Raw genomic sequence first — 27,499 nt, 5'->3', positions numbered from 1 at the left:
TTGCTTGGTTCATTGTCATCCTCCCATGAGTGTGCACTGGAGTTTTCCAGAGGCTACATAATTTGCAATATTGCAACAGACTGAATACTTAAGCAGATATGCAAATCCAACTGTCTTCTCATTAAGCTAGACATTAATGAGATTCACAAAGTCACTCATCTCAGCATTTTTTCTGTACTGGAAAATATATTTGTCATAAAAATTTATTACTTGTGTTAACATGTAACAGGTTTATTCTTTTTTAAATAAATGCATAAACAAATTTATATTTTAAATTGTCCTCAACTTTAATTTTTATTTATTTATTTATTTTTAAAGATTTTATTTATTTATTTGACAGACAGAGATCACAAGTAGGCAGAGAGGCAGGCAGAGAGAGAGAGAGGGAGAGGGGAAAGCAGGCTCCCTGCCGAGCAGAGAGCCTGATGCGGGGCTCGATCCCAGGACCCTAGGATCATGACCCAAGCTGAAGGCAGAGGCTTTAACCCACTGAGCCACCCAGGCGCCCCTCAACTTTAATTTTTAAAATTATAAACATCAATGGCTAGAAACTACATAAATAAAAGCTGTTCAGGGTCTTTTAAAATTGTAAAGAATTTAAAGGATGCCTGAAATGAAAAAGTTTGAGAGTCTGTAACCTAAATAGTAATCCTGCCTATAATGTTTTCTCTATATAGTGTCCTTCAAAATATTGAACTGACTTCATAAAACTTTTCATGTTGTTACCTATTTAAAATATTCGGCGGCTCCACACCAGCCACAGAATATAGTCTACAGGCCTTAGTCTATAATCCAAGCCCCCACAGTCTGTTTCCTGACCTCTTGTCATATGCACATCTAGGGATCTGGGCAAAGACAAAGCCAAGGCCTGAATAGTTCTACCAGTCAAGATACGAGTTCTTTTGAGATAGAGACAATTCATTACTTCCGTGGTCAGTAAAAGCAAGGGAAGCTGAAGGTGTCAACACATTGTGGTTCTGATCCTACACACCAAAAAACAGTGACACCCAAAGAGGTGAGGCCAGGTAATGCAACACACGTTAGGGACATCTCAGTATTGAGGAGCCAATTCTAGACTACAGCCAAATGGTTTCCTGGTCTGAAACTCTATCTCAAAGTGTTCTAGGTGGGAAAACTCAGGAGGTGATAAGAAGCTGTCTCATGACAGCTTCCTGGCCTCCTATGTTCCAGAAGGATCAAAAGGCATTCTACTGAGACTCACATTATCTATGGTTTAAAACTTGGTCCCTGCAGGGCCTATATGGATATGTGCTGGACCACCATGATAGCACAGTGGAGCCATTACCTTATACTTCTACCCACTTCCTTCCTGTATGTATCACATACTTCATCCATATCAAGCCATCCTCGATTTTACGCATACAACTTGCTGTCTTGCCTTTGTTCCTGCTATCATCATAATAGAACTTACCCTTTCCTTTTCCTTCTATGAATATTCAATGTTTTTAGCTCTCAGGGAAAGTTCTCCTTCCCCTAAGACCTCTGCCTGACCTTCTCAATTAAGTATACTTTCTTTTTCATTTATAATCTCCCATCAGAATTTATCTGTACCTCTGTACCATTGTTTATTTTTTGCCACGTTGTACTTCTATTATTGGTATTCATTTTCATCCTACTCTAATTGATTTTAAAACTTTTGATTAAAGGGACCATGTCTAATTCCGTTTGATCCCCTATTGGGACTAACACATTTCCTTAGTTTGCACATTGCTTAACAAATATTTATTCTGTGAATGAATCAATAATATCTAAGACTCTTAAGATCAATATAATATCTACAAGAAATGTGAGTAGGTACTCAATTTTCCACATCCCAGGCAAGGAAGAATTTTTTTAAATTATTATTGGAGGTTATATTCCAGTGAGCTTTTTAGGTCTAAGAAATCACAGCCAAATACTGACAATTTCGTCATAGGTGTATTTTGATCACTAGCTGCCACTTGAGTTGCCTAGCAGATCTAGGTAGATCCCATTCATTTATCTTAACTTCACATATGAAGTCCTGGGAGCTAGAAAACCTTTGAGTTTTCCAACACAGTTTATCTTCTGAAGGATACAGTTCCATTGAGAACGAGCCAAATTAGATTTATCATTTACTATAGCTAGAACAAGAACAAGTAAGTTGAATGCATGTGTGAATTAGGGCTTCAGAACTGAGATCTGAAGAGAAATTACATTGAAAAACAAAGCAAAGTATCTGTTATTGTAACTGAATAAAGATGTCAATGGGACAAGTTATCCAAAGGAAATGGAGTAATTTATCATCTGCATTACCAGACTACAAGAGAGTTAATTTTTCCTTCCATACAACTGGTATTTCATTATTATCTGGCATCACTTACAACTATAATAGACCATACTTGATACAGTAGTCCCTCTTTATTCACAGTTTCATTTTTGGTAGCTTCAGTGACCTGAGGTCAACCACCACCTGGGAGCCAATGGCCCTTCTTCTGACACATGGTTAGAAGGTCTATAGTAGCCTAACATAGTCCTAATGTTTACATCAGTCCTCTCACTTTATCTCATCAGACAGGCATTTTATCATTTCACATCATCACAAGAAGGGTGAATACAGTACAGTAAGATATTTTGAGAGAGGTCACAGTCACATGACATTTACTACAGTATATTATATTTTTTCTATTTTATTATTATTTGTTATTACTAATCTTTTCTGTTCCTAATTTATAAATTAAACTTTACCATAGGTATGTATGTATAGGAAAAAACATAGTATATACAGGATTTGGTTTTAGGCATCCATTGGGGGGTCTTGGAATATATCCCCCTTGGATGAGGGAAACTACTGTGCATTGCCAAAGATGAGTGAATGAGGAGTTGAACAGATTGCGAACACATCACTTCTTTTAAATCACATCTGCTATGAGCTTCAGTGTTCTTAATAAAAGAGTGTTGTTCACATTATTGGGCATATGGTCTTTAGGGAAGTATATTCACCGAGTAAGCCTTTATAATATTTTTAAACCATTTCAGAAGAGTGCTGAGAGGGTATAATGAAGTTTAATAGCCGGAGTATTAATGGCTGTACTAATAGCTTTTCAGGGTCAGTATGTGATCTTTCAGTTCTAAGCATTATATTTTTTGTTGTGCAGGTATTTTACTTGTGTAAGTCTGCTGCTCTGTTGACTCCAAACCAAAGAAATGATTTTATAATGACATTTTAAGTTAATTGCATTAGAGCTTCCATTTTTAGAAAACATGTATTGAACTTTTAAAACCTACTTGGTGAGATCATGGCATATTATTCTTTTACATTTCTTCTTAATGAAATGGTTTATTTTATCTCAATAAGCTCTATACTTTACCTGATCCTGTACTTCACATTTTTTATTCTGTGATTTCAATGTAATTGATACCTGGTACATTATATTACCAATTCTTTTTTTTTTTTCCTTTAACTATTTTATTTATTTGACAGAGAGAGATTGAGAGAGCACAAGCAGGGGCAGAGGCGGGCAGAGGCAGAAGGAGAAGGAAAGAAGGGTCCCCGCTGAGCAAGGAGCCCCATGTAGGACTCAGTACCAGGACTCTGGGATCATGACCTGAGCCAAAGGCAGACACTTAACTGACTGTGCCACTCAGGGACTCCTGTATTACCAATTCTTACTATGAGGGAGAAGGAAAGCAAATTAAAACAACAGACATTTCACAGATACACATATTGTATTCAGCTTTCCTTATTGACCCCACACCAGCATCTCATCAGAGAATAGAGGTGTGGGGGTGGAAATAGTCTTCTTACCCGCTACATTTTATCCTGTCTGTCTCATCAGTCTTTCCAAGCTTTATTTTCAGCTCTACTCCTAAATGACCATGTGTTCCTCATGATCTTCCTGTGTTTTCCATATTGTCTGTACACTAGACTCAGTGGGAGTCACATGACCTTCTGGGCAAGCAGAAATCCTACTCCAGCTACTGGAGCCAAATGAATGGAGAACTTACAAAGATCATTGAACTTTGCACTTCATCGTTGCAGCTATTGTGTTATAAGAATCCGGGTCTGCATTGTTAATTATTAGGCATATTAATAACAGGATATTTGTCATATTCTTATATGAAATTGTTCTATGTAATATTTTTCTATATATTTGAATTATTTGCTTATCTGTTTAGGGTAATTACTCATGAAGGAAATGAATGAAAAATTGCTTGCAAAGCACATTTAGATGGCAAATTTAGCCTACTCAGTTATAGTTCCAGATGAGAAACTAAATATCAAGAAAAATATTTTTTGAGAGGGAAGAAAGGATATTAAAAGAAATCTGGTTTAATATTCTTTTTACTGTGCCATGGGGGACACAATAATATTTAATAGATATTTAGTAAATAAGTAAACTTTTTGTTCCAAGGACTTATTATTTTTCAAAATAAGGTTTGTTTTTCCCTTACACATGAAACATATCCCTATTAGAGAAAAATTAGAAACACAGAGAAAACATTGCAAAAATATCACTTGAATGGCCGTATTTTTCTATTATGCGGACGTTAATGAATTCTTTATCAGTTCCAATCCTGTTCAGAAAGTACTGTTTAATATTCTCATTATTTACACATATAAAACAATTTCATGAAAAATGCTTTTTCCTTTATATATTTTTATGATAATTCAGCATTTTTCTCTTTGGATTTCTAGTAGTGGAATTACTATATCAAAAAGCATGCTCATTTTTATGACTTTCTCAGGTTTCTTTCTCAAGTTGGTTTCCTAAATTGTGTGTCTAGCTTCTGTTTCTATGGAAGTGAGTTTTTACTTCTACTTCACTATTACTGTCATTGGTTATCATTTTTCATAAAACAACTCAGTTGACCATCTAACTGCCTTTCGTGAATAAATTCCCATTGTCATCTTCAAACATTTTAGCTCTATTACTTCACTGTGAAGTACCAAACACTTCCCTATAAGTCATACAACTCCGCCAAGCATATAATTATCAGCCAGAGAACAGTTTATCTACCTTTTGCAATTATCAACTTATAGCTCATTATTACAATTATAATTTCAGTAATAGCCAGAAAATTTCAAAGTCAAGTTACAGAAGAGATAAAGGAAAAACCACAGAAGATAAATAAAATATTTCTGAGCAGAAACTTTAGATGCCTCTATTCTAAAATAAATGGGGTCAAAACCCTCTCATTTTATTTTCAAGTTATAGGAACAGAAAGTTGCATGACCTAAATACTAAAAAGTAATAAAATTTTCAGATCTAGGCTGAATATCCAAAAGACTAAAAATAAAATAGATGTCTGCTGACCACTGAATAAACATTACTCCATAACAGCTACTAAATACAATGTATTCATCAGTAACCTTTGAGCTAACCTCAACCTGTTTTTTTCCCCATTACAACAGAAATAATTGAATATTTGTATTGTAAATATATTGATTACTTGGGGAGGGCAAAGCAGGTGATCTCAGTGGCTTTAGATTGAGCAAATGAAGAAACCACAGACTAAATTCACAGGCTTCAGCCCATCTTTATGGAAGCAGACCATATATTGGCTCAGCTTGACTTTCTATTAAAAGGTTATTAGCTTTGATAGGCACAATGTAATCTCTGTGCAAACTGATGTGGGTATTTTCTTTCATCTCTGTCATTTTTTTGAAGTCTTTCTATTTCAGAAAATTTCTTATGTACTGCCTCACTCTAATACTCATCTTCTCAAAAACAGAGTACTTTCTCCCTGAGCCCCATATTCTAGAAATACATTATGAGATCAGTCTACTTTACAGAAGATTATTTCAGAGTATTTGGCATTTTATTGTAAACTAATAAGTTGTTAATTTATGATATCTGCTTTATCAATAATTTATTTTTGTGTTTTCAGATTCTAAGAAAACAAAAACCCCGGTAGAAGGTATTGGAAATATTTTCCTTTTCTGTCTTATGTTTGATGAATACCAAATTGCATTTCTTCTTAAAGGACAATTATAGAAGAAAAAATTATATATGGGATAGGAGAGAGAAAGAAAGAGAGAGAGAGAGAAGGAATTTGAAGGAAAGAGTCAAATCTTTACTGCCACTATTGTTATGAGATTTATTTGGCAAAATAAAAAACAAATACTGCGTATGTTTACTTTTCACAATAATTGTTTTCAAAGAAATGTTTGCTTGACAAGAAATTGAACAACGTTCAGTATCAAGAGTGTATTTTACTAGAAAGCATAAATTCAATTAATCTTGGATACACTAGCATCAATCAGAAACTGAATTGTTCCTATTAAGTCTTGAGTAGAATCATAACTCATCTGGCAAGGATACCTGTTTTTTTCATGTTTGCTTGTATGTAATTATGTGTTCACCTGTGTTTAAGAGACTGCAAGGTATAAGTCATTGAAAGTGGCTAAACAGTGTGTGTAATCCTAGGCTGATTCATTGTCAATGTTTTGCACTCAAATTCTGGAAACACTTTCGGTAGTAATTGGCAATACCTCAGACCAACAATGAAATTTGAGGAGAGAGAATGGGGGAAGGGGTTGGAAAAATTATCGTCTAGTCAACCTATTGGGGGAGTAATTTTATCTTTGAAGATTTTAAGAGCATAAGACCAATTGTTTTTGTTTGTTTGTTTGTTTGTTTTGTTTTCATTTTTTCCAACAGAACACCCCAAGGGAAAAAGTAAGGAAATGCATGTAAATTGTATTTGTGTATATGTGTTTTTCTCTTTACAATTATTATTGGCCTGCTGGTATATTTAGACTCGTAGTTTTGAATATCTTTTTTATATGTTATGCATGTGAACTGTACTTGTTTTTTTGTTAGAATGAAAAAATATACAACCTGAGAGTCAGAGGGACTGAAAACCATGGCAGTCATTCTTAAAGTCCTTTTCCATATTCATACAATTGTCTAATGATATTATCCACAGCCTCATAACCAAAATTACAAGTTCATTTCACTAACCAAAACTGTTAATGTAAATTTAGTCCCTGTAATCTGGTTTGTTCTGAGTCCTTAAAAAAGACCAAATGGAAGTTCTTTTTCAGGCTGGTTTGATAACCACTTTCCCATTATCTTTCTTCTTGTAATCCATAAGTATTTTGGCATGTTCATATGATATGTGACATTTCGTTCTTAATGTGATTTCCCCCCACAAGCACTATAAGTTTTGTTGTAATAGCATTGCTTGGAATACATGCCTTCGGCAGTATCCACTGTTGCTCTAACACTGTGTTAGAGCTGTTTGCTAACAGTAAAGCTAGATAGATGCCTTGAGGTTGTATCTTTTGCAAATACACGCTTTCCTCTGAAGAAATTAGGACATGTTGAACAAATGGGAACAAAAAACTCCCAACTTAACCTTACTCAATCAGCCATTAAAAATCATTACATTCCCAGAAATGCAGAGTTTTAAAGGATCCCAGTGATATTTTAAAAAATCTGTTTAAAAATATATGCCACTTTTTTGAAAATTAAATGTATGTTTTGACCCTGCAAAAGGTTAGGACACTGAGGCATTCTATGTCATAAAAATGCTCTAAAATATTCTGTGGGATGAATCATGAAATTATAGTACAACTCAGCCAGGGGGAGCAATCTATCTATAGAGAAGTATGTGTTCCTTCAGTTTCAGATTTATGTGTATGCACAGCTGCTGATGAGACTGGCTCGTGGATACAGAAACACTCTATAAACCATTGCACCAGCAGGAAAATGGAGGACAACCAGAGATGTGAAAATTGATGTTAAATTATATATCTATAACCATAAGGCCCTCACTTTATTGCAGGCTATGTAATTTAAAAGATCTCACAGATACACTGCATCTCCTTGGCAATCTTCGGAGCACTGGTATATTTCATTTAAGAAAAAAAATGCCATCCTGGGCATTCATTTATACCCCAACTGCTTCCTTCATTGAGAAGTTCAGTGGATTGCGACTTGGGCAGTATTAGCAAAAAGAAAAAGAATTTTCCTCTAAACAACTAATAACTCTCTTTAAATTAATGTATTTGCTCTGGTTTTTCATCTAGAGTATCCTGCTTCTTTTTTAAGATTTATTTATTTGAGAGAGAGTTCAAAGGCTCAGGTGGAGAATGAAAGGCAGGGAGGGGCAGAAGAAGAAAGAGAGGGGAAGCTGACTCCCTGCTGGGGGACAGGGGCGTTACTTGGGGCTGGATCCCAGGACCCACTGGATTATGACCTGAGCTGAAACCAAGAGTGAGATGCTCCACTGACTGGGACACCAGATGCCACTAGACTTGCTTTTATTCTTGTTGATTGTTGTATCTTTGAATTTGTTTGATTTAGATTTTTTGTCTTTAAGATTGCTTCATTCAGTTGTATATCTCCATCCCTATATTCTTATTTTGCTTCTACTTTTCTAGTTATCACAATTAAGAAGTCGTTCTTTTTTTAATTTAAAATAAATCTTGGTGGCAAAACATGGGACCATCACACACATATTTTTGAATATTCTTGTGATCTATAATTTTTTCAAAATAAAAAGTAAAAAATATCAATTATAGATAGGATTTGTTAGTCCCTGTCAAATTAAAAGGTACCTTAATCTGTATTTATTAAAGATAATTCAATAATTACATCCTGAATTATCCTACATAATAATAAGTATCCTCAACAACCTTTTCTTCACATTGTTCCAAATTAGCACAGGTATATTTCTGTTTATATGATGGCTTTTGGATGTGACTGGAAGGCCCTTATTTTAGCTTTGTAATATAACATATAGCTGGAATTCAATTTTGATACATACCCAGATCAACTTCTAGTATTTTTCCAACTGTCATCACTTTGCAATTTCTTAGAAATATTACATGAATGTTGCTTCAGTTCAGCAAAAGATTAAGCAACACATTTAATTACTCCATGTTTTCAAACAACTTTTGGTAATGTTCTCAGTAGCTAAGTCACCTAAATATCTTCTTTCTGATATGTGACACTTGGTCAAGTCATTTTTTTTTATTTGTTTTACTGCCTACATTCTCCTTGTGAGTGGATTACTCACTTCTTATTCTTACATGACTAGACCCTTGATAAACAAAATTGTACACTTTAGAGATTGATGAGATGACCCTAGAAGATTTGATAGCCCTCTATGTTTCTAAAATATAGTTCTTAGAATTCTTTCAGCATACCCATTTTGTAGTCCCCAAAATGTATTCATTGAATGAAACTTTAAAATAATCTCCCCATACCTTTTCTTCAAAAAATCTGATAATAAGGTACTTATGTTAAAACATTTCTTGAAAAATCTTCTTTTAATTTGACAAGCTTGTCAAGGCAAAATAAAAAATAGAATTGCAGATAATAGCATTTAGTATAAAATTAGTACTTGCATTTTGCATAAAATTAGTTCTTATTATAATATGTGTCATCTTACTCTTGAGGCCAGAATAATGCTTTTTCTCATATAATATTGACAAAAATGGGTTCTTAAAAAGAAATACTATCTAATAAGGACTCTACAAGGAACATTTGTCCTAAAAACAAGGGAAGCACGTTTTGTTTTCCACTGAAAATTCAATCTATTTTAGTATCTTCAGTTTGCCTCAGCAAAGTCTTTGTCTTAGCTAAACAAATAACTTTTCAATATAAGAAGATTTCATCTATAAAGAGGACGTCCATAGGAAATCTGTCCATTTTTATCCATTGATAAATATTGGTTCAAAATTTATCCATTTTTTATCCAACATGAAAATTTATTTTATGTTGATCTAATATAAGGGCAAATTAATTATTTTCCATCATTTATAGATTCTTTTTAGTTTTGGGGGATTTATTATCCATGAAAAATTTTAGTTCCTCTTACATAGGATAGTTTTGTGCTGTTATGTGAGGGAACTCAGTGAATGGAAAAGAAGGAAAGATTTGTTTTATTAGTTTTATTAGTTTATTAGTTTTATTAGTTGCTGCAGTCCAGTGTTAACACATACATGTTTCTCTGTGGTTAAAACAATTAAAGTGGGACATATAAAATTAGAATCATCATAATAACAATAATAATATGTTTCAGAACAGGAAAAGAAAGAAAAACATGTGGAACCAGGTAACCGTTTTTAAATCCCTCTGTCTCGCTTTCATTTTATTATTTAATTTGCAATTGAATATTGAAATGCAATAGAATTGCTTAAATGTTGACTTTTTTCTTTTCTTGTTTGATACAGCAAAGTCATCAAAGAAGGAACATTCGGGTGAGTTAGACTGACCTTCCTGGGTTCTTTCTACCTGATGCCCAATGTTTATTATGGCTGCAGCCTTAGGGGGTAAGGGCCATGCCAGGGAAGGGCAGGAAATCCCTTCACTTCATGGTCTTTATTTCAAGTTCTTGACATAGAGTTAACATCAATGCAGTTTTAGAATACAGAAGCCAAATAATATGTTACATTCTTGTTACCCAATGATGTCCTGTAAACCAGTAGCATCAGGTTGTTAGAAATACAGTGTCTCTGGCTGCAGCCTGGACCGGAATCAGAATCTGAAACTTCCTAAGATCCCCAGGGAATCTGTCAAAGCAGTGTTTGAGAAGTGCTGGTTGAGCGTCAAATAACAAAAACAAAACAAAGCAAGAAAAAACCACACACTTTCTGTAAATGCATCCAATATTGCTTTACTTGTAAAATATGGAATATTTAGTTCAGCAAATAGCCTCTCCCTATTCAAAATGTTACTTAATGACATTTCTTGAGTACTCAGGGGAGCTACAATGAAAGCAGAGGTAGATTTTGCCCTCAATATAGTTATATTGTAATGGGGGAAAATTGAATTGAGAATCAGACAATCAGTAAAACACACATACAAACAAACACATCTAAAAATGCAGTGGGTACGAATACCAAATGGTTTTCTCAAAGGTTTCTAGCATTCAGTCTGCCCTATTAGTTGTTTCAAATGAAAATAAATGCAAGTTTCTAAATCTTATTTTATGGACTGCATTTAAAAATATTATATGTTGATTTTGCCTTCAGATTTCTACTCACAGAACTTTACTGAGTTTTCATATGTGTATGTGTGTGTGTATGTGTATAGGTGGTCACAAATTCATACAATGTCCATTAGTTACTCTTTCCGTTTTATTGTATTTAAATGGAAATTGCATTTACTCAATGTTATGTAAATAACCAGCCTTACAAATATAGCTCAACAGTTTCCCACTGCTCCCTACTCCCACAGCTCAGAGCAAACCAGAGGTTAAAAGCTACATTTCTTTTTCTTCTAAGTTTATAAAACTTCCTCAGACAACTCAAATCCATTTAGTTATTCCTCTAACTACGGCCCATAGCATCATCCTCTCTCCTTTATAATAGGACTTATTATACTGTTATAATCACATTACCTTTTCTTTTTTCCATTTTAAATAGAAATTAGAGTGCTTATTATAATGGCAGGCACACAGTAGACACTTGATAATGTTTATTAAATGAAAGGAGAAACACCAAATAGAATAACCACATTTTAAAAAAATTTAAATGGGAATGATTTTTAAATAATTCCCAAGATGAAATGATCAGATTTCACCATTTCACATTAACATTAGTACTATTTATCCTTTGGGAAAGAATGTTTTTGTCCACCTCCCAGAGGACAGAGTATTTATTCATTTGTGAATAACATTCCCACAGGTGGGCCAAACACATATTCTTATTTGTGCACATATGCAAAAAACTGGAGTATATATCATAGAAACATATAAACATGGAGAAACATGCAGAATGACAATGGGTATAATCGGTTTCAAGAATATTAATAGCTAACCATTATTGTCTAATATTAAATCCAACAAAATACAATAACTTAAGTTGCTTGAAATCATTATCTGTTCATTTCAGGGTATGATTACAGTGTAACAGCTTGGCAGTAATTAGCTGCATTTTAACAATTGAAACCGTTGGATAATTTATTAGTTCACTTTGTTCTTTTCCTACCACCTTAAGGAAAATGCACTGGCTTGTATATAAAAACAATCAGATTCTTAGCTAATTTAAAAGGCAAAACAAAATGAGTAAGTTGTGAATGAGCATTCTGTGTTGAGAGAAGATATATAAATGTAAAAAAAGAAAAATCTGTGTTTCATGGCTCAAATTTATACTATACCAAAGAAAATGGCACAGTGTTGTATTTTCTCCTTCTCAGTTCTATGTTTTCCTTGGTTTCCAAGGTTATAATACAATCTTTAAAAAATTTTAAATAACTTTAAAACTATTTTAGAGAGAGATAGTGGACTTGTAATTAATTTAGACTTTATTGTTCCTTGTTTTAACAGCTCCAAGTGAAAAACAAGTAAAAGCAAGTATGTTGAATAAAACAAAAATGAAAAGAGCATATTTCAGATACTTACTAATTTAAGTTTTCTGCTATAGACAATGCTAATGCTAAGTTTTTGAGGCTGGCTTACCAAATGTTTCTTGCTAGTAATATTTGTTGTGTTGAAATAATATACATAATTATTCAAACTTTTCTGTGAATTTGTTCTTCTTAAAATTTATATTCATTTGCAAATGTTAATTTGTCCAGATCATAACTCCTTTTTGAGTGGTTGTATTTTTGTTTTTTATTTTGCACAATAAATGATCACTTCAGTTTCTTAAAAACATCAGACTTAATTTTCCTAATAATTAATCACTTGACCAAACCAGTAGGCAAGGTAATTTGTCTATCGGTGAAAGTTACTGTGCCTTATTTTTTTTTAAGATTTTATTTATTTTTTTAACAGAGATCACAAGTAAGTGAGAGGCAGGCAGAGAGAAGGGGGGGAAGCAGGATCCCCGCTGAGCAGAGAGCCCAACACGGCCTCAATCCTAGGGCCCTGATATCATGACCTGAGCCAAAGGCAGAGGCTTAACCCACTGAGCCACCCAGGTGCCCTCATTGTGTCTTTAATGAAATGCAGCTCCCAACAATTTTAACTACTGCTCGTGTAATGTCATAATTTCCTTTTAAGGCTTATATCTTCAGATTATGAATATTGACTGATAACTGATTCCATGGCATTTACATCAATATTAACTTTGACAGTACGCTTAGGGACAAATGCTGGTTTCTTTGATGGTTTTTCTCCATTAGATGAACAACCTAAAGATTGTCACATTTTCATTGTCACAATGAAAATTACTCTAGGTATAATGACATGTATTTGATTTTAGAAAAAAACATATTAGTTTCTCTAATATTCAGGTCAAATCTCAGTTTTATGCATGATAGAAGTATGATTATATTTTTCATTTGGTTTAGAACAGCATGAGTATTAATGATGGTACTATTACATAAAACAAATGCATGTTTTACTTAGTGCCAGGATTTTGAGATAGAGTATATCATTGGTGGATATATCAGAGAAAAATTAGAAAATATAATCTTGGGTAACTTGGTGAGAATGCTTTTTAAAAAATTACAGTTGGAAGTGTTTACATAGACATTATAGACTTTGATTGAGAGGTGTAATATGAATCTAAAATTCCATTTATATTTTCATGAAAATTTTTAGTTGAATGTAAAGCTGATTGGAACTCTGTATTATGGAATCTTCAGTATGCTAATACTTAGTCTGTAGAAGTGCATAATCAAGAAAATATATAAAACAAAACTGATAATTTTGCAGCAGTGGTAGAGAACTTTAGATTGAAGATTATGCTAAAAATGAACATTCTCTTCCTAGAAAAATGTGACATATAGATAAAAATGTTGATTTGCAGTAAAACAACTCTGTAAGTTCTGCTATCTATGAAGCACACTATCTAATCAAGTTCTGAAGAGATCAGCATCTTTTGCAGGAAATTAGCAAATTAGGTTGCTAAATCATCTTAGACCCAATATAAAAGTTTCAAAAGAATGAATTCTCAACTCTCCATATGCTTGAGAGATTTAGACCTAACATGGGCATTATCCTTCAATAAAAAAAATTAGAGATAATTCATAAATTGTTTAAATTCTGTATTAATAACATGACCATCCATTTCTTCTACTAAGAATTGCTTTTCAGTCTTGAAACCATACTACAGAGGAATTTTTTCACATCTTTTATATACAGTGGGCCATTTATAAAGTTATTGCCTAATGTAAAGATTGCATATCATTAAAAATACTCTTAAAAATTCCTAAAATTACCCATTTGGCATGGTACACATAGGTTTGTGTATGTAACCTAAACATTTGGGATATGATTTTATATTAGACTATGAGAGCAAATGAGAGTGAGATGTATAGCTTAATTAAGATAAATTAAGTATTTATGTGATACAATTGCATGGTATTGAATTAAAGAGGACAGGTGAGATTGACTGCTATGGGAAAAATAAAAGGTAATTTGGCATTAGCACTTCATTCAAGGAAATCATTAGAATGTCAATTAAGTTGGTGTTGTGGAACCATTTCTTCTAGATCTTGAGGAAACCAAAATTACTGTAGGAAAAATACTGGAGAACATATACACACTTGGAAACTGTAACAGTTCAGGATGCTGGTTATGAACTTGAAGAAAAGGGAAATCTTCCAGGTTCAATGATGTAGTACTGTGGAAGGGCACTTAATACTGCTACATACAGAGTTATGTGTCAGAGATTATGTGGTTGGAGGAAGACTACCTTAGACCAAGCAGGTATGCCAAACCTAGATTTACAACTTCTGCAAGTCAACACAAATTCCTTTATCATAGGATGTACAGAAATGCCTCAACATACCCAGTTCCTTTCTCCACAGTGCGCTGTACCTGCTTTCCCACATGCCGGATAGCCACATAGGAGTTGATGCTATGACTTTTCCATTTCCAAGCAGGAAGAGGACACAACAAACAGATTTTTTAGCCCTCGGTCATTTCAGATCCTTGACATTCTCCTTGGTGAATCTTCAAGAGGGAATAGTAGATAATGATTAGCAAATATAATTGACTACAATGTACCTTTTTCCCCCCCAAGGACACTTCAGTCACCACAGTGCCTCAAAATCTTGGGAAACACTGCTATATTTTACTTCCTTCTTCATATCAAGGACCACAGGGCTCTGATCATGTATTCCATGTACATGCTTTCCCAGCCTCTGCTCAGTTTGAATTTTGAGTAAAAAAGGCTCTAAAGACCAGATCAGTGGCCAAAAGTGACTACCCATTTTGAATTGTCATTTTAAATTGTGGGTTCAAATTTATATGAAATGGCATAGGATATTCGCACTGCATTAGATTTGTGGTATGCTCAGCCACCAAGCCTATGTTTATCGCCTTAACTACATTTCAGTACCTAAATATGTAAGTCAGATGTCAATCACTTGATCTACTAACACATCTCAGCATTCTTCAGGAAAAGCTAGTATACAGAATTTTAAAATAAAGTCCCTTTGGGTCATCTGGCTGGCTTAGTCAGTGGAGCATGTGACTTGATCTTGGGGTTGTGAGTTTGAACCCCATATTGGGTGTAGAGATTACTTTTTAAAAAGAAAAAAAAAGGTCCTTTTTAATTTCATTAGTCATATATATATATATGTATATATATATATATATATATATATATATATATATATTAGAAGAGGTAGTTGGGGACAATTTATATTAGTCAAAAAAGTGGCATGGACTCTGGGATTCATTTATGTACTCTGCCATGGAAGTTACTAGGGGGAATATCTATGGGCCTGAAAAACAGATCTGATATTAATGAGGTGGGTCTAGAACACAGATTGGATGACATGTATAACCATGAATCTCAGTTGGTTAAGGCAATCTTCATACTCATATTCATACCATTTCAGAATAATTATTACTAGCACCTCCTTTCACTTGCTCAGTTTGGATAATAAATTGCAAGATCACAACCCAAATCACAGACAATGCTGACCGAATAAATTCAAAATAGTACTGATATAATTCTAAGAAAAGATAAGATACACACTTGGAAAAGATATTTGTAGCACATATTAGTAACAAGAGTTAAGTAGCAAAAAAATAAATAACTCCATAAATGAAAAATAAGACAAAGAACTTGATAGTGAGCAGGAAAAAAAATGGACAAAAATATATAAGTAAGTATCAAAAAAAAAAAAAAACCCCTCCACAAATGGCTTATAAATATATCAAAAGATATTCAGTCTCTTAGAATAATGGAATTTTACTTAAAAGCAGAGTAAGATACTGTTGCACACATGCCAGATTGACCAAAAAAGAGAAAAATGTTTATTCTTATAATGATAATGATATGAAGCTATAGAAACTCTCACATGCACTGTTGGCATGAATATAAAATTTGGAGAAACACTGTGGCATTTATATGGAAATATTAAACATGAGCAAATGCTATGACCCAGTAATTTCACTTCTAAGAAAATTTTGCTCACTGTACCAGGAGACATATATGTGAATGTTCTTAGCAGGGTTACTTGTAACAGCACAAAATTATACATGACCTAATGTCCATTGGCAGGAGAATGGATGTATAATTATTAGAGTGTGTGTGTGTGTGTGTGTGTGTGTGTGTGTAGGAATAGTATACAACAGTTAAAATTGACAATTAACTACAGCTACTCATGTCAACATGGCTTCTGTAAAAGGTTAAACTGAATTTATTTAAGCAAACAATTTGAATTAAAAATGAAAAAGTACTTAGAGGTGCTCATAGACAGTGGCTAGGGCAGAGGTTTAAGAAGGCACAGAAGCAAAGCCAAGAAATAATTTAATTGACTAGAACTTAGGTGTTTGTCTTATTTGGGAAAATTTAGTTATTTGGCTGTCATGATAGTTCTACTTTTATAAATTTTTTTTTTTTTTAAAGATTTTATTTATTTATTAGTCAGAGAGAGAGAGGGAGAGAGAGCAAGCACAGGCAGACAGAATGGCAGGCAGAGGCAGAGGGAGAAGCAGGCTCCCTGATGAGCAAGGAGCCCGATGTGGGACTCGATCCCAGGATGCTGGGATCATGACCTGAGCTGAAGGCAGCTGCTTAACCAACTGAGCCACCCAGGCGTCCCAGATAGTTCTACTTTTAGTTAAGAACAAAAGATTCCAGATTCCAGATTCAGTTATCAAGATTCAGATTCCAGAAAAATCTAAATGACTCGGGATTTGGTTTGTTTATATAAGCTTCCAAAGTCACTAGAGCTACCCTAGTCTAATAACTACTTTACCTATTTTGACACTGCATCTCAATACGATGTTTTGAAAGAAGTCATAAGAATTTTGCAGTAGAAATCAATTTTTATAGTTATCTCACTAAACTATATAATTTGATCTGTATAAAATGGTCTTATTTTTCTTTAGAGATAAGTACATGTAATTAAAAAAACTCTACTGAAAATAGGGAAATGATTAATATGAAATTTAAGACAATAATAATTCTGAGATGAAGGGAAAGGCATGAGGTAGTAGAAGGTTTCAAAGGCTTTGACAATGTTTTATTTTTATGCTCACAGGATGTTATAAAGGTGACCATATTTTTTATTACCATTCTTTAAAATGTGCACATACATATGATGTATTTTTCTTTATGCCTCTCCTTTCTATAATATTTTTCATAATTAATCAGGCTTTAAAAGCCCAGAGCATGAAGAGATAGAAGTGGCGACATCGTGTTGCAGCTTCCTGGCCTCTGTGATGGACCACAGAGAGATGAGCTGCTGGGCTTGGGGGCAGATAGAAGTGAAGGACGTGGTTGTCTGCAGTTATCAAGAGTGACATATTATGTTTCTGAAAGTATCACTGAAGTGGAAAACTGATGAGGTAGCACATAGAAGTAATATTTGCAAGAAGAAAGGCCTTCACTTGGCAAAAGAAGATGCAGATGCAGGCTGGACTGGTATTAAATATGGGGCAGGGATTGGTCATCCTTTGGGATGGAAAGGAAAACAAATGGTGCAGGTGTGTGCTGGTGCTAGGGAAAATAGGAGGTGCTCTAGTCTGCTTTTATTTTCTCTCTGAATCTCTCAGTAGCAGCTTCTCTCTACACTGCAGGATACTGGAAGCTTGAGGAGGGGAGAGAATGCATGAGCCAGTTGTCTAGCATGGGAGAACAACTTCCCTAGTTCTGTGCTAGTCTTGCTGGTCAGTGCTAAGCTCTCGTTTAAATACTGACCTGAGACATGCAGGAGAGATCTGCGGCAACGTGAGGGCCTTCCTTCAGTGTGGAAGTTCGGATGACTGCTCAGGCGGCAAACATAAAGGGTGTTTGGGGGTGTAATGGATTGAATGGATTGAATTGTGTTCTCCCCCCCAAAGAATATGTTAAAGTCCTAAGTCAGTGTCCATGAATGTGACCTTATTTCAAAATAGGGTCTTTAGAGAAGTAACCAAGTTAGGATGAGGTCGTATTGGATTAGAGTGGGCCCTGGATCCAGTGACTGGTGCCTTATAAGAAGAGGGAGATATGGATACATGCAGATACATATAAACAGAAGAGAAGTGGGAGAAAGGAGAAATTGGGGTGATGCAGCTATAAACTAGTAAATGGGTTGTCAGCAACCACCAGAAGCTAAGAAGAAGCAAGGAAGGATTCTTTCCAGGAGAATCAGAAATAGCTTCAGGGAATGGCCAAACAACATTTTCATTTTGGATTTCTTGCCTTTAGAACAGTGAAAGAATAAATTTCTGATGTCTTTAGCCACCTAACAGTTTAAAAGCAGCCTGAGATGAGTGCCTGGGTGGCTCAGTAGGTTAAGCGTCTGCCTTCAGCTCAGGTCATGATCTCAGGATCCTGGGATTGAGTGCCTACATCGGACTCCCTGCTCAGCTAGGAGCCTACATCTTCCTCTGCCCCTCCCCATGATTGTGCGCTCTCTAAAGCGAATAAATAAAATCTTTAAAAAAAAATTTTTTTTTAAATAAATAAAAGCAGGCTGGGGACTACTATAGCTGATGACTATAAAAGCAGACATGAAGAGAGTGATTGCACCATGGCTCATTTATATATTAGCTTGCTAAGAGTAAAAGTGAGAACATGAGGGAGATCTGGAGCAGTGAGAAAGGAGTAAGATCAGAAGAATGAAAGTATTGATGGAGTTAGATGCTATTTGGAAAAGGTTCTTGACTAAGCGAGATGTAAAGGGAAGAATGGTGCAATGGTGCCAGAGAATAGGATTTTGGGGATCAGAATTCTGACAGCAGAGAAGTAAAGCGTATGTTGGCAAGTGGTAGTGAGCACAGAACTGGAGTCCAGTGCTTAGAAGTGAGGAGGCCAAGGAAATCAGAGATGAAGTAGACATATGAACAGTGTGTGTAAGTGACTCCTGATCCTCGTTAAATATTAGATTAACTTGGGAAGCTTCCAAATATATGAATAGCCAGGCCTCATCCCAGACTCACTAACTCAGAATCTCAGAGCTTTCAAAGCTCTGTAGCCCAGCCTAGGCCTACTACATCTGAAAGTCATTGACTGATAACAGTCCCCAGCTTATTCTAATGTGCAGCTGTGACTGAGACTTCTTCCTTCCTTCCTTCCTTCCTTCCTTCCTTCCTTCCTTCCCTCCTTCCTTCCTTCCTTCCCTCCTTCCTTCCTTCCTTTCTCTCTTTCTCTCTTTCTTTCTTTCAACATACAATGTATTATTTGCTTCAGGGGTACAGGTCTGTGAATGATCAGTCTTACACAGTTCACAGCACTCACTATAGCACATACCCTCCCCAATGTCCATCACCCAGCCACCCTATCCCTCCCACCCTTCTGCATCAACAACCCTCAGCTTGTTTTCTGTGATTAAAAGTCTCTTATGGTTTGCTGAGACTCGTTCTGAATGAAATCCCCCAGTAGTAATGGAGAGGATGACAGCTGTGTGTAAAATTACTCAATGTGGGATGGAGCTCTGAGTATAAGGTCAGTTAATGACAATGAAAAAGAGACATAGAGCCAGGGGCAACCTAACAGTGTGTATTTCAAAGGAACTGAGATTTAGAGGACGCAAGGAGGTAACAACCTTTGAGAAGTAATAAGAAGTAAAGAGGATATATACATCACCTCCAGGCACTTTGGTATGCAGGGGATGGGAAAACAAACCTTCTCCATTTTAGAAGATGGCTTGCAGGGACGCAGTGTCCTTAAGGAGCTTGGGTGTAGTTAAAAGAAGAAAGCAAAGCCCACGTTCTAATGCAAGGGTGTGTACTGTGGTGGGGAGTTGACTTTGGAAGGATTTTGTAAAGATTTTGTTTTTAAAAGAAATGTGAAAAAAAAAAAAAGAAATGTGAATTCTGTTTTCTGCTGGAAGCCTAAACTTGTGGTGGTAACTGAGGTAAACAGGGATGGGGCTCACAGAAGAATGTCTTGATTGTCTCTTAGGGGAAGTTTGGTAAACAGTTTTCAGACTATGGTCTGGACTAGCAGCATAAGCATCACCTGGGAACTGATTAGAAATGTAAATTCTCAGGACATGCTCCAGACTCACGGAAGCAAAACCTCTGGGCTCAGCATCTGTGTTTCAACAGCCCGCGGAGTGAATCTGCTGCACGCTCTAGTTAGAGAACCATTGGTGTAAAGTCTTTATCTGCAAGGTATATAAAGTCAGGGGTCTGGGCAGTCCTGGAGCTCAGAGTCTTAAGACAGCCTGGAGAAGAAGATATTTACATGACTTCTTGTCTAGGCTCAACTTGTAAACTTCTGGTATCTAATATTATGGAATTAAAGCCTAAACATAATGTGAAGGTCTCCTCTGACATCTGATTTTTCTCACAGCCCAAGGTCTGTGACACAGGGAGGGCAAAGGGACATGAAGAGTCCAGAGCCCCGGCTGCTGAATGTATAGGAGTGAGGGGGATACATACAGATACTAATAAGAATAAAAATAAACATAAAAATATAGGTGACAAAGGAGAACAACATTACAAAAAAAAGTTAGTAAAATAAGTAGATGAAGATTTGTAAATATTCACCAGTTCCTTGTTATTTTTCTTGTTTTCTTATGAATTAGAGAAAACTTTAATTAGCTTTGACTTGAGGTCCAAAATTGTGTAGTAGGACCAGCATTCCAGATTATGTCTTCAAGGCAGCTCCTTTACATTCCACACTAGATATTCAGAGAAACTGCAAATATACACTTTGGCTTTTCATTTCTCTCTGTGTGTGTGTGTGTCTCTCTCAGAAAAAATATTCAATTGGAATTTTCTATAATATTATGGTGAATCTTTTATAATACAAAGCTAATTGATTGAGGTCAAATACTGCTTACCACCCCCATAATTACAGGCTAAATGAAGAAGTCCTTTGAAGTCCTCCTCCCCACAACTCATACATCATTTTAGGTTTGAATATAAACTAATTAGTATTCCAGTATATTTTGTGAAATAAGCTACCTTGTTTTATGGCCACTACTTACACTGACAAGAATTTAATGCCACAGATTTATATCTTGGGGCGATAAGAGAGTTCATTACTTAAAAATATATATAAGTGCTTTATAGAGTGGTTTTCTCTGCTGCTTGCTTTGCTCTCAGGTGCCATATTTTATCTTTGGGGCACTTCTAGTCTTGCCTGACTTATAATATCCTAAGAAAATGACCTGGCATTTCTGATATCCATGTTTCATTCTTTAATATCTGAATTTGCAGAAACTGAACGAGCCAAAGAAGAGACCAGTGCTGCCTCAACTAAAAAAGGTAATTGCAGCTTAAAGAAAAAGATGTCATGGTTATTTCTGCTAAGGTTTCTAACATAATGTATTGTTCAGTTCTTATAGAAGAATTCTATATTGATTTTACTATTTCATTGATACAAAAACAAACCTACTTTGCACAAGATTTATGGTATCCATGTTCCCAAGTCTTTGTCTTCAGTGTTCTAGTGCCAATGGTTTCATTCCTTTAGGGTGATAAACTAAAACTAGTAATTATAGTCCAATTGCAAGTTAGTGTTTGAAAAATTGAAGAAATGCTGCTATTTAAGCTCAACAGCATCCCAATCATCTGGAGAGCATCCTAATTCAATATACTGCCTTAGGAAGGCAGGGATTGAACAGATGAAACTTGGATGAGGAGAGCTTATGTGAACAATGTTCACTTTGTGCTTGCATAATATTAAATTAGAAAATGTGCTCCTTGAAATGCTCATTTGGGGACATTTTGCTTTAAGAAATATTGGGAAGTTTGGAATTTAAGTTTTCAAAGTTATTTCTTTTGCCATGTCTAATCAGAGGCAACTACTTATATGAATATTGACTCCCTTTAAAAGGAGACATTTTAAATAATATTTTTAAGAACATTAATATACATTAAAAATAATCATCATGATGAGACTATGGACTCTGGGAAACAAACTGAAGGTTTCAGAGGGGCATAGGGTGGGGGGTGGGGGTGGCCAGGTGATCGGTATTAAGGGGGGCACATGTCGTGATGAGCATTGGGTGTTATATGTTAACTAATGGATCATTGAACACTACATCAAAAACTAATGACGTACTGTATGGTGTCTAACTTAACACAAAAAAGGAAAAAAAAAAAAGAAAAGTTTTGCATATTCCCAATTCAAAATAAATGGGAACAATTCTAAAATGTGTGGTTCTGTTTTACTGATAGAAATGAAATCAGTAATATATCCAGTGTTGCCAGAAGTATCTCAAGGGACAATTTAACAGCCTTATACTTATACTCACACACACACACACACACACACACACACAAACCTACACACATACCTTTTCACACATTCTCCACTAAAACATCGTAACTTTTTTTCCAAAAAAACTCTCTTATTGGGACGCCTGGGTGGCTCAGTGGGTTAAAGCCTCTGCCTTCAGCTCAGGTCATGATCCCAGAGTCCTGGAATCAAGCCCCGCATCGGGATCTCTGCTCAGCAGGGAGCCTGCTTCCCTCTCTCTCTGCCTGCCTCTCTGCCTACTTGTGATCTCTGTCTGTCAAATAAATAAACAAAATCTTTAGAAAAAAAACAAACTCTCTTATTGCATGTACTTTATAAAGAGAATATTTATCAGGACTCTAGGGAGATATAAAATGTACATAACCTCTCCACATTCTCAAAACCAAGCAATTTATATATGTACATATATAATATAAATGAATACATGGACATAAATTAACACAATACAAATTTATATATTAGTTAATAAATTATAATATAAATTAATATATTTCATAAATATATGTTAATGTATAAATTAGTTTGTATATGTCTAGGGTAAGACAAAAATTAGATAAGGAATATTTAAAGAAAATATATAAACTTTTTTGTAAGGTAATAATTAGAAGCTAGAGTTACTGAAATTAATGGGTGCCCTCTCTCAAATCCTAATCATCTTTTTTCTAATAACCTAATATTTGTGTTGCCATTTTTGATAAGTGATTACAGTACATGTTACATTGATATCTTTTGCTAGATATCAATGTGCCCTTAGTGGTAGAGTCCATAAATTCATCAAAGTCCATATTAATGTATCTCATTCTTTCATGGTGTCTTATTTTCAAATCAATTTTACTTATTGGCATTAAGTGGAATGTGGATAAAACTTGGTTGTTTCACAAAGGCTAATGCCATGGTATCATGAAAAGGCTAAAGGTCTAAATATAGATTCAGAGAAAGTCATTAATCTAGGAAAGGATAAAGTGTACATAGCCCAGTAAGTGAATATGAGACCAGGATATTGGTATGTGTTAAAAGCAAGAACAAAAGTGAGGCTACATGTGTTTCAAAATTGGTAGCCAATGGTAAGACCAATGGGGTGTCTATATAGCTGTTGTTTGGCTCTCACATGGAGTTAGATTTCAGATACTGAGCCTTACGGAATTCCTGATTGTGAAAGATGGTCTGGAGACAGAGTTAAGAAGGAAAAATTTGACTCCTAGTAACTGAGCCCTGCACAAACTCTGAATCACTTGGATCCTGGATATTTAGAGTAGAAATATAGTAGAAATACAAGCACACATAGTTTGGAGTCCAGTCTGATCCAACTGGAGTGAACAAAGATACTGAACTTGTTAGGTGCCCCAATAATGAGTCCGTGATCAAAGAAGTGAGACTGATACAAAGCGAAGGTCAAGCAAAGCTTTATTTCACGCCAAGCATCGAGAATCAAACTGACCAGCCAGGGCCGTCTCTTACAAAGAGGCAAAGGCGACCCCTCTCTGCCTTACAGACTAGCTTTTAAGGGCAAAGGCCATGTGGTTGGGCCTGGCCATGCACAGGTGGCCAATGAGATTGTAACACACAGAGAAAGCTGCACAGTCATGCTAGGTCACACATAAGTGACCAATTGAATTACAATTTGCCCTATAGTAGACATTTGACCTAGCCTATCACTTTGGTCAGAATAGGTGCCCAAAAGGCACCCAAAAGGCAGGGCCCATACTCCTTGGTAGCTAGGAAGACAGTATGGGCCCCCACTGATTGGATGTCTCCACCTGGCCTGACCCACCCTTGTATTTGGGCTTTGTTACCTGGGACTGGTTTCTGGGACTTGTTTTTAAGTAAGTCCCCTGGGGGTGGGGGGGCAGGGTCAGTTTAAGTTTTATTACATAAACAACAAAATGACTGTTTAATCCAAGATGGAATCGCTCTGGCTAAATAGTCCCTTACATTCCCACCTTTTCTTTGGAGATTAGTCAAATCTTTGATTTTTCAGCCAGTTCTATGTCCTCTTTTGCCAGACTGTCTTTATTGACTCCAGTGTGATTTACCCAGAAACAACATTTCTCTCTTAGGGCTATGCAGAGCTCCCCTTTTCTAGAAATACTATGTCAAGCCCTAATTGTTTATATTTCCCACCTATACTTTAACAATAGGAGCAACAATGAATTCAATGAACTCATTGTTTTCTTGAGTCTTAGCTCAGCACGATCAGCGGGGTCCATCGGCAGCAGCATCCATCTCTGGGGGGCGTCCTTATCCTCAGCTCGTTTGATGTGACCTGCGTAAATCCAGGCCCTGATGCCTTCCTGTGACTTGGGTTAGGACCTCCCCGCGATTGTGTGGGTGGTCAGCCACTTCCTCTAGCAGCGGCGTGGCTGGATTTAGCACCGCCGGGGGCCAGAAGGTCACTTTTGGTTCGTTGAGGAGGAGGGCCTGATATCCTGTTACTCGGGTGTTTGTCATCCACTGGTCCAGTGGAATCCAGAGAAGGCCCATGATAGTGTGGGTGGTGGTCAAGATGAGATTTTGACCCAGAGTCAATATACTTGCATCCTTGACCAGGAGGGTCGTGGCAGCAATTATGCGGAGGGAAGGGGGAACCCAGCCACTACTGGATCTAGTTTCTTGCTAAGATAGGCTACTGGCCTTTGCCAAGGCCCCCGAGTCTGAGTCAAAACTCTTTTAGCCACCCCTGCCTTTTCATCCACATACAAGTGGAAGGGCTTGGTAACATCTGGGATGGCCAATGCTGGGGCACTCAGTAAAGCTGTTTGTAATTCCCAAAATGCTCCTTCTGCCTCAGCTGTCCACTCTACTATAGTGAGTCCTCCCTTAGTCAGTTCTCAGAGAGGTTGCACCATCTCCGTGAACTGCGGTATCCACAGCCTGCAGTAGCCCACCATCCCAAGAAGCTCCCTCATGGAGCTCAAAGCCTAAATAAGTGGTGTGGCTCTGACAAAGCTGTGCTTTTATTGCTGACACCTGATACCCTTTTTCCTGTGGAGTCTGTAAGAGAGCTCTCGTCCCCCACAAGCATGACCCATAGTCCTCAGGGGCTGTTTCTGCTATTCCCACTAACTTAGTCAGATTCTTTCTTTCAAATCCTTCAATTTTCTGAAGTTACCTCCTTATGTCTGGGGCTGACTGACTGGCAAAAGCAAGATCGTCTAAACGAGCTATCGTGCAACTTCTCTGAAGTTTACCTCAAGTTGTCTAGCTTAGGTAAACAAACATTTAAAAACAATAAAATCTAGAATTTAACATCCATAAAGGTGTGTTATTAAAACATAATTTTTCTCTCTAAAATAACCCTCATTTCTAGAGATAGCCAAATCAGGACTAATTTATTGAAAAACAAGTCCAGTTTTAACAAACTTGGCCTAATTATTTACATAAGCTTAGCAAGAACAGTAAGTGATCATATAGATCTTATAGAATCTGCTTTGCTGGAACTTTTTATAAGGAATCTCTAGGTTGAACTTTTAGTAGCCTCTCCGGGCCAGAAGCCAAGCTACGTACTTGTCATTAGACATGCCTGCAATACCTGTCGATTTGGGTGAATTCCTCTTCCTGAGGTATCCAAAGTATCCTGCCAGGAAGTGACATTCTTTACTCACCTGGTGAGGCTTCTGGGAACTCTGTAAAGCAAGGTATCAGGCCAACAGTTCCAAAGGGCTTTATGGCTCCAGGTTTTATAAAGTCAACCTTAGTTCCTTTAAGCTGTCTGGTCATATCTGAGTCTTTTTCAAATATGACATTCCAGTCAAAGCCTTGGTAAAATAACCAGTGTTTCCAATGGTATCCTGTTACAAGAAGAACAGATTCTTATTGAACTTATGCAAATGACTGATTGCCATGGAAGAAAGAATACTTACTGAGACCTTGAGTTTCAGAGGGTTCAGATAGAGAGAAAAAGTTGAATGCTTTGATTTGTTTACAAATGAGTACTTGTACATCTCTGTAAGTTACAGATAACTTAAGAAAAAGTTTCCCTAGTCTGGAAGAGCAAACATTACAGAACCAGTAATGCTTAAAATAAGACAAAACATCAAGAGACACATTACAATCTTTCAGTTCATCTAGTCCCGTGCTACTAATTCTGGTTTAGTCCGAATGCAGCTATTTCTGTAAATTCTTACCCATTTCAGTTCCAGGATTTTAACATATCAAAGACCTGTATGTGTCCTGAAAGTCTCCCATATGAATTTCCTTTAAGGCGGAATTCATTTTACAAGAGAATTAAAACAATTACAAATGACAAAAACTCAGAATAGATCTGGCTAGATATCAAGTGATGACCCTTATCAAAACATTAAAACTTTAGGAAATGTGTAGAACCTCTGGAGTAGTTACAGCATTTACCTAAATGTAACCCAAGGTTTATCATTGGTTTAGCAGTACTCCCTGAGTAACTCAGCATGTCAAGGGAAAGCCTTATGAGTCAAAGGGATCTCATTTACAACTCTGGGCAGGCAAAGAGAAACCATTTACATTTTCTTAGAACCATCTCAATCTCTGGTGAAGATGAAATATTAACCAATTGTGAACTGTTACAACAGAATTCTTAGAAAGCAAATTTATGAATCAGTTAAGCACAAAACACATTTACCAACAGATTTCAAAAGCACAAACCTAGTTCCAGCAACCAGCACTCTAGCATTTTATCTCATTTGGTTAAAGTTTCAGGTTACCAAAGACTTTGAAAGCTACTTTAACAATTACCCATTAAAACTCTGAGACAGACAATTAACCATCAGTTTTAGTCACCTCTTTGTTAACAGATTTTAACAAATAACACGAGCTTATTTGACCTTAAGTAAAAACTTTGAAGTTTCACATTTACTGCTCTTAACTCGAAAACATGACCATTCTAATTAACCCAACAAACTTAACTTAGTTTAAATACTGATTTACGTTCCACCTGGGCCCACTCCATTTTGAATGTTTACCTGAGACATGGGTGGGAAG

The 27,499-nt window shown here is 36.0% G+C and overlaps 1 protein-coding gene across 1 annotated transcript in view; it reads left to right on the top strand.

Moving 5' to 3' along the window:
• Positions 1-27,499, top strand: part of LOC111147752 (triadin) — a 296,121-nt gene that overhangs the window by 180,777 nt on the left and 87,845 nt on the right. Inside the window, 6 exon segments of the mRNA XM_022503974.1 lie at positions 5,872-5,901; positions 6,645-6,662; positions 10,018-10,050; positions 10,169-10,195; positions 12,265-12,291; positions 21,502-21,549. Of these exon segments, the coding sequence (XP_022359682.1) occupies positions 5,872-5,901; positions 6,645-6,662; positions 10,018-10,050; positions 10,169-10,195; positions 12,265-12,291; positions 21,502-21,549 (183 nt within the window).

The sequence above is a fragment of the Enhydra lutris genome, unplaced genomic scaffold (genome assembly GCF_002288905.1).
Source record: "Enhydra lutris kenyoni isolate GAN:26980312 unplaced genomic scaffold, ASM228890v2 scaffoldscaffold17, whole genome shotgun sequence".
NCBI lineage: Eukaryota > Metazoa > Chordata > Mammalia > Carnivora > Mustelidae > Enhydra > Enhydra lutris.
The sequence above is the reverse complement of the archived record's forward strand: the minus strand, read 5'-3'. Positions and strand labels throughout refer to the sequence as shown.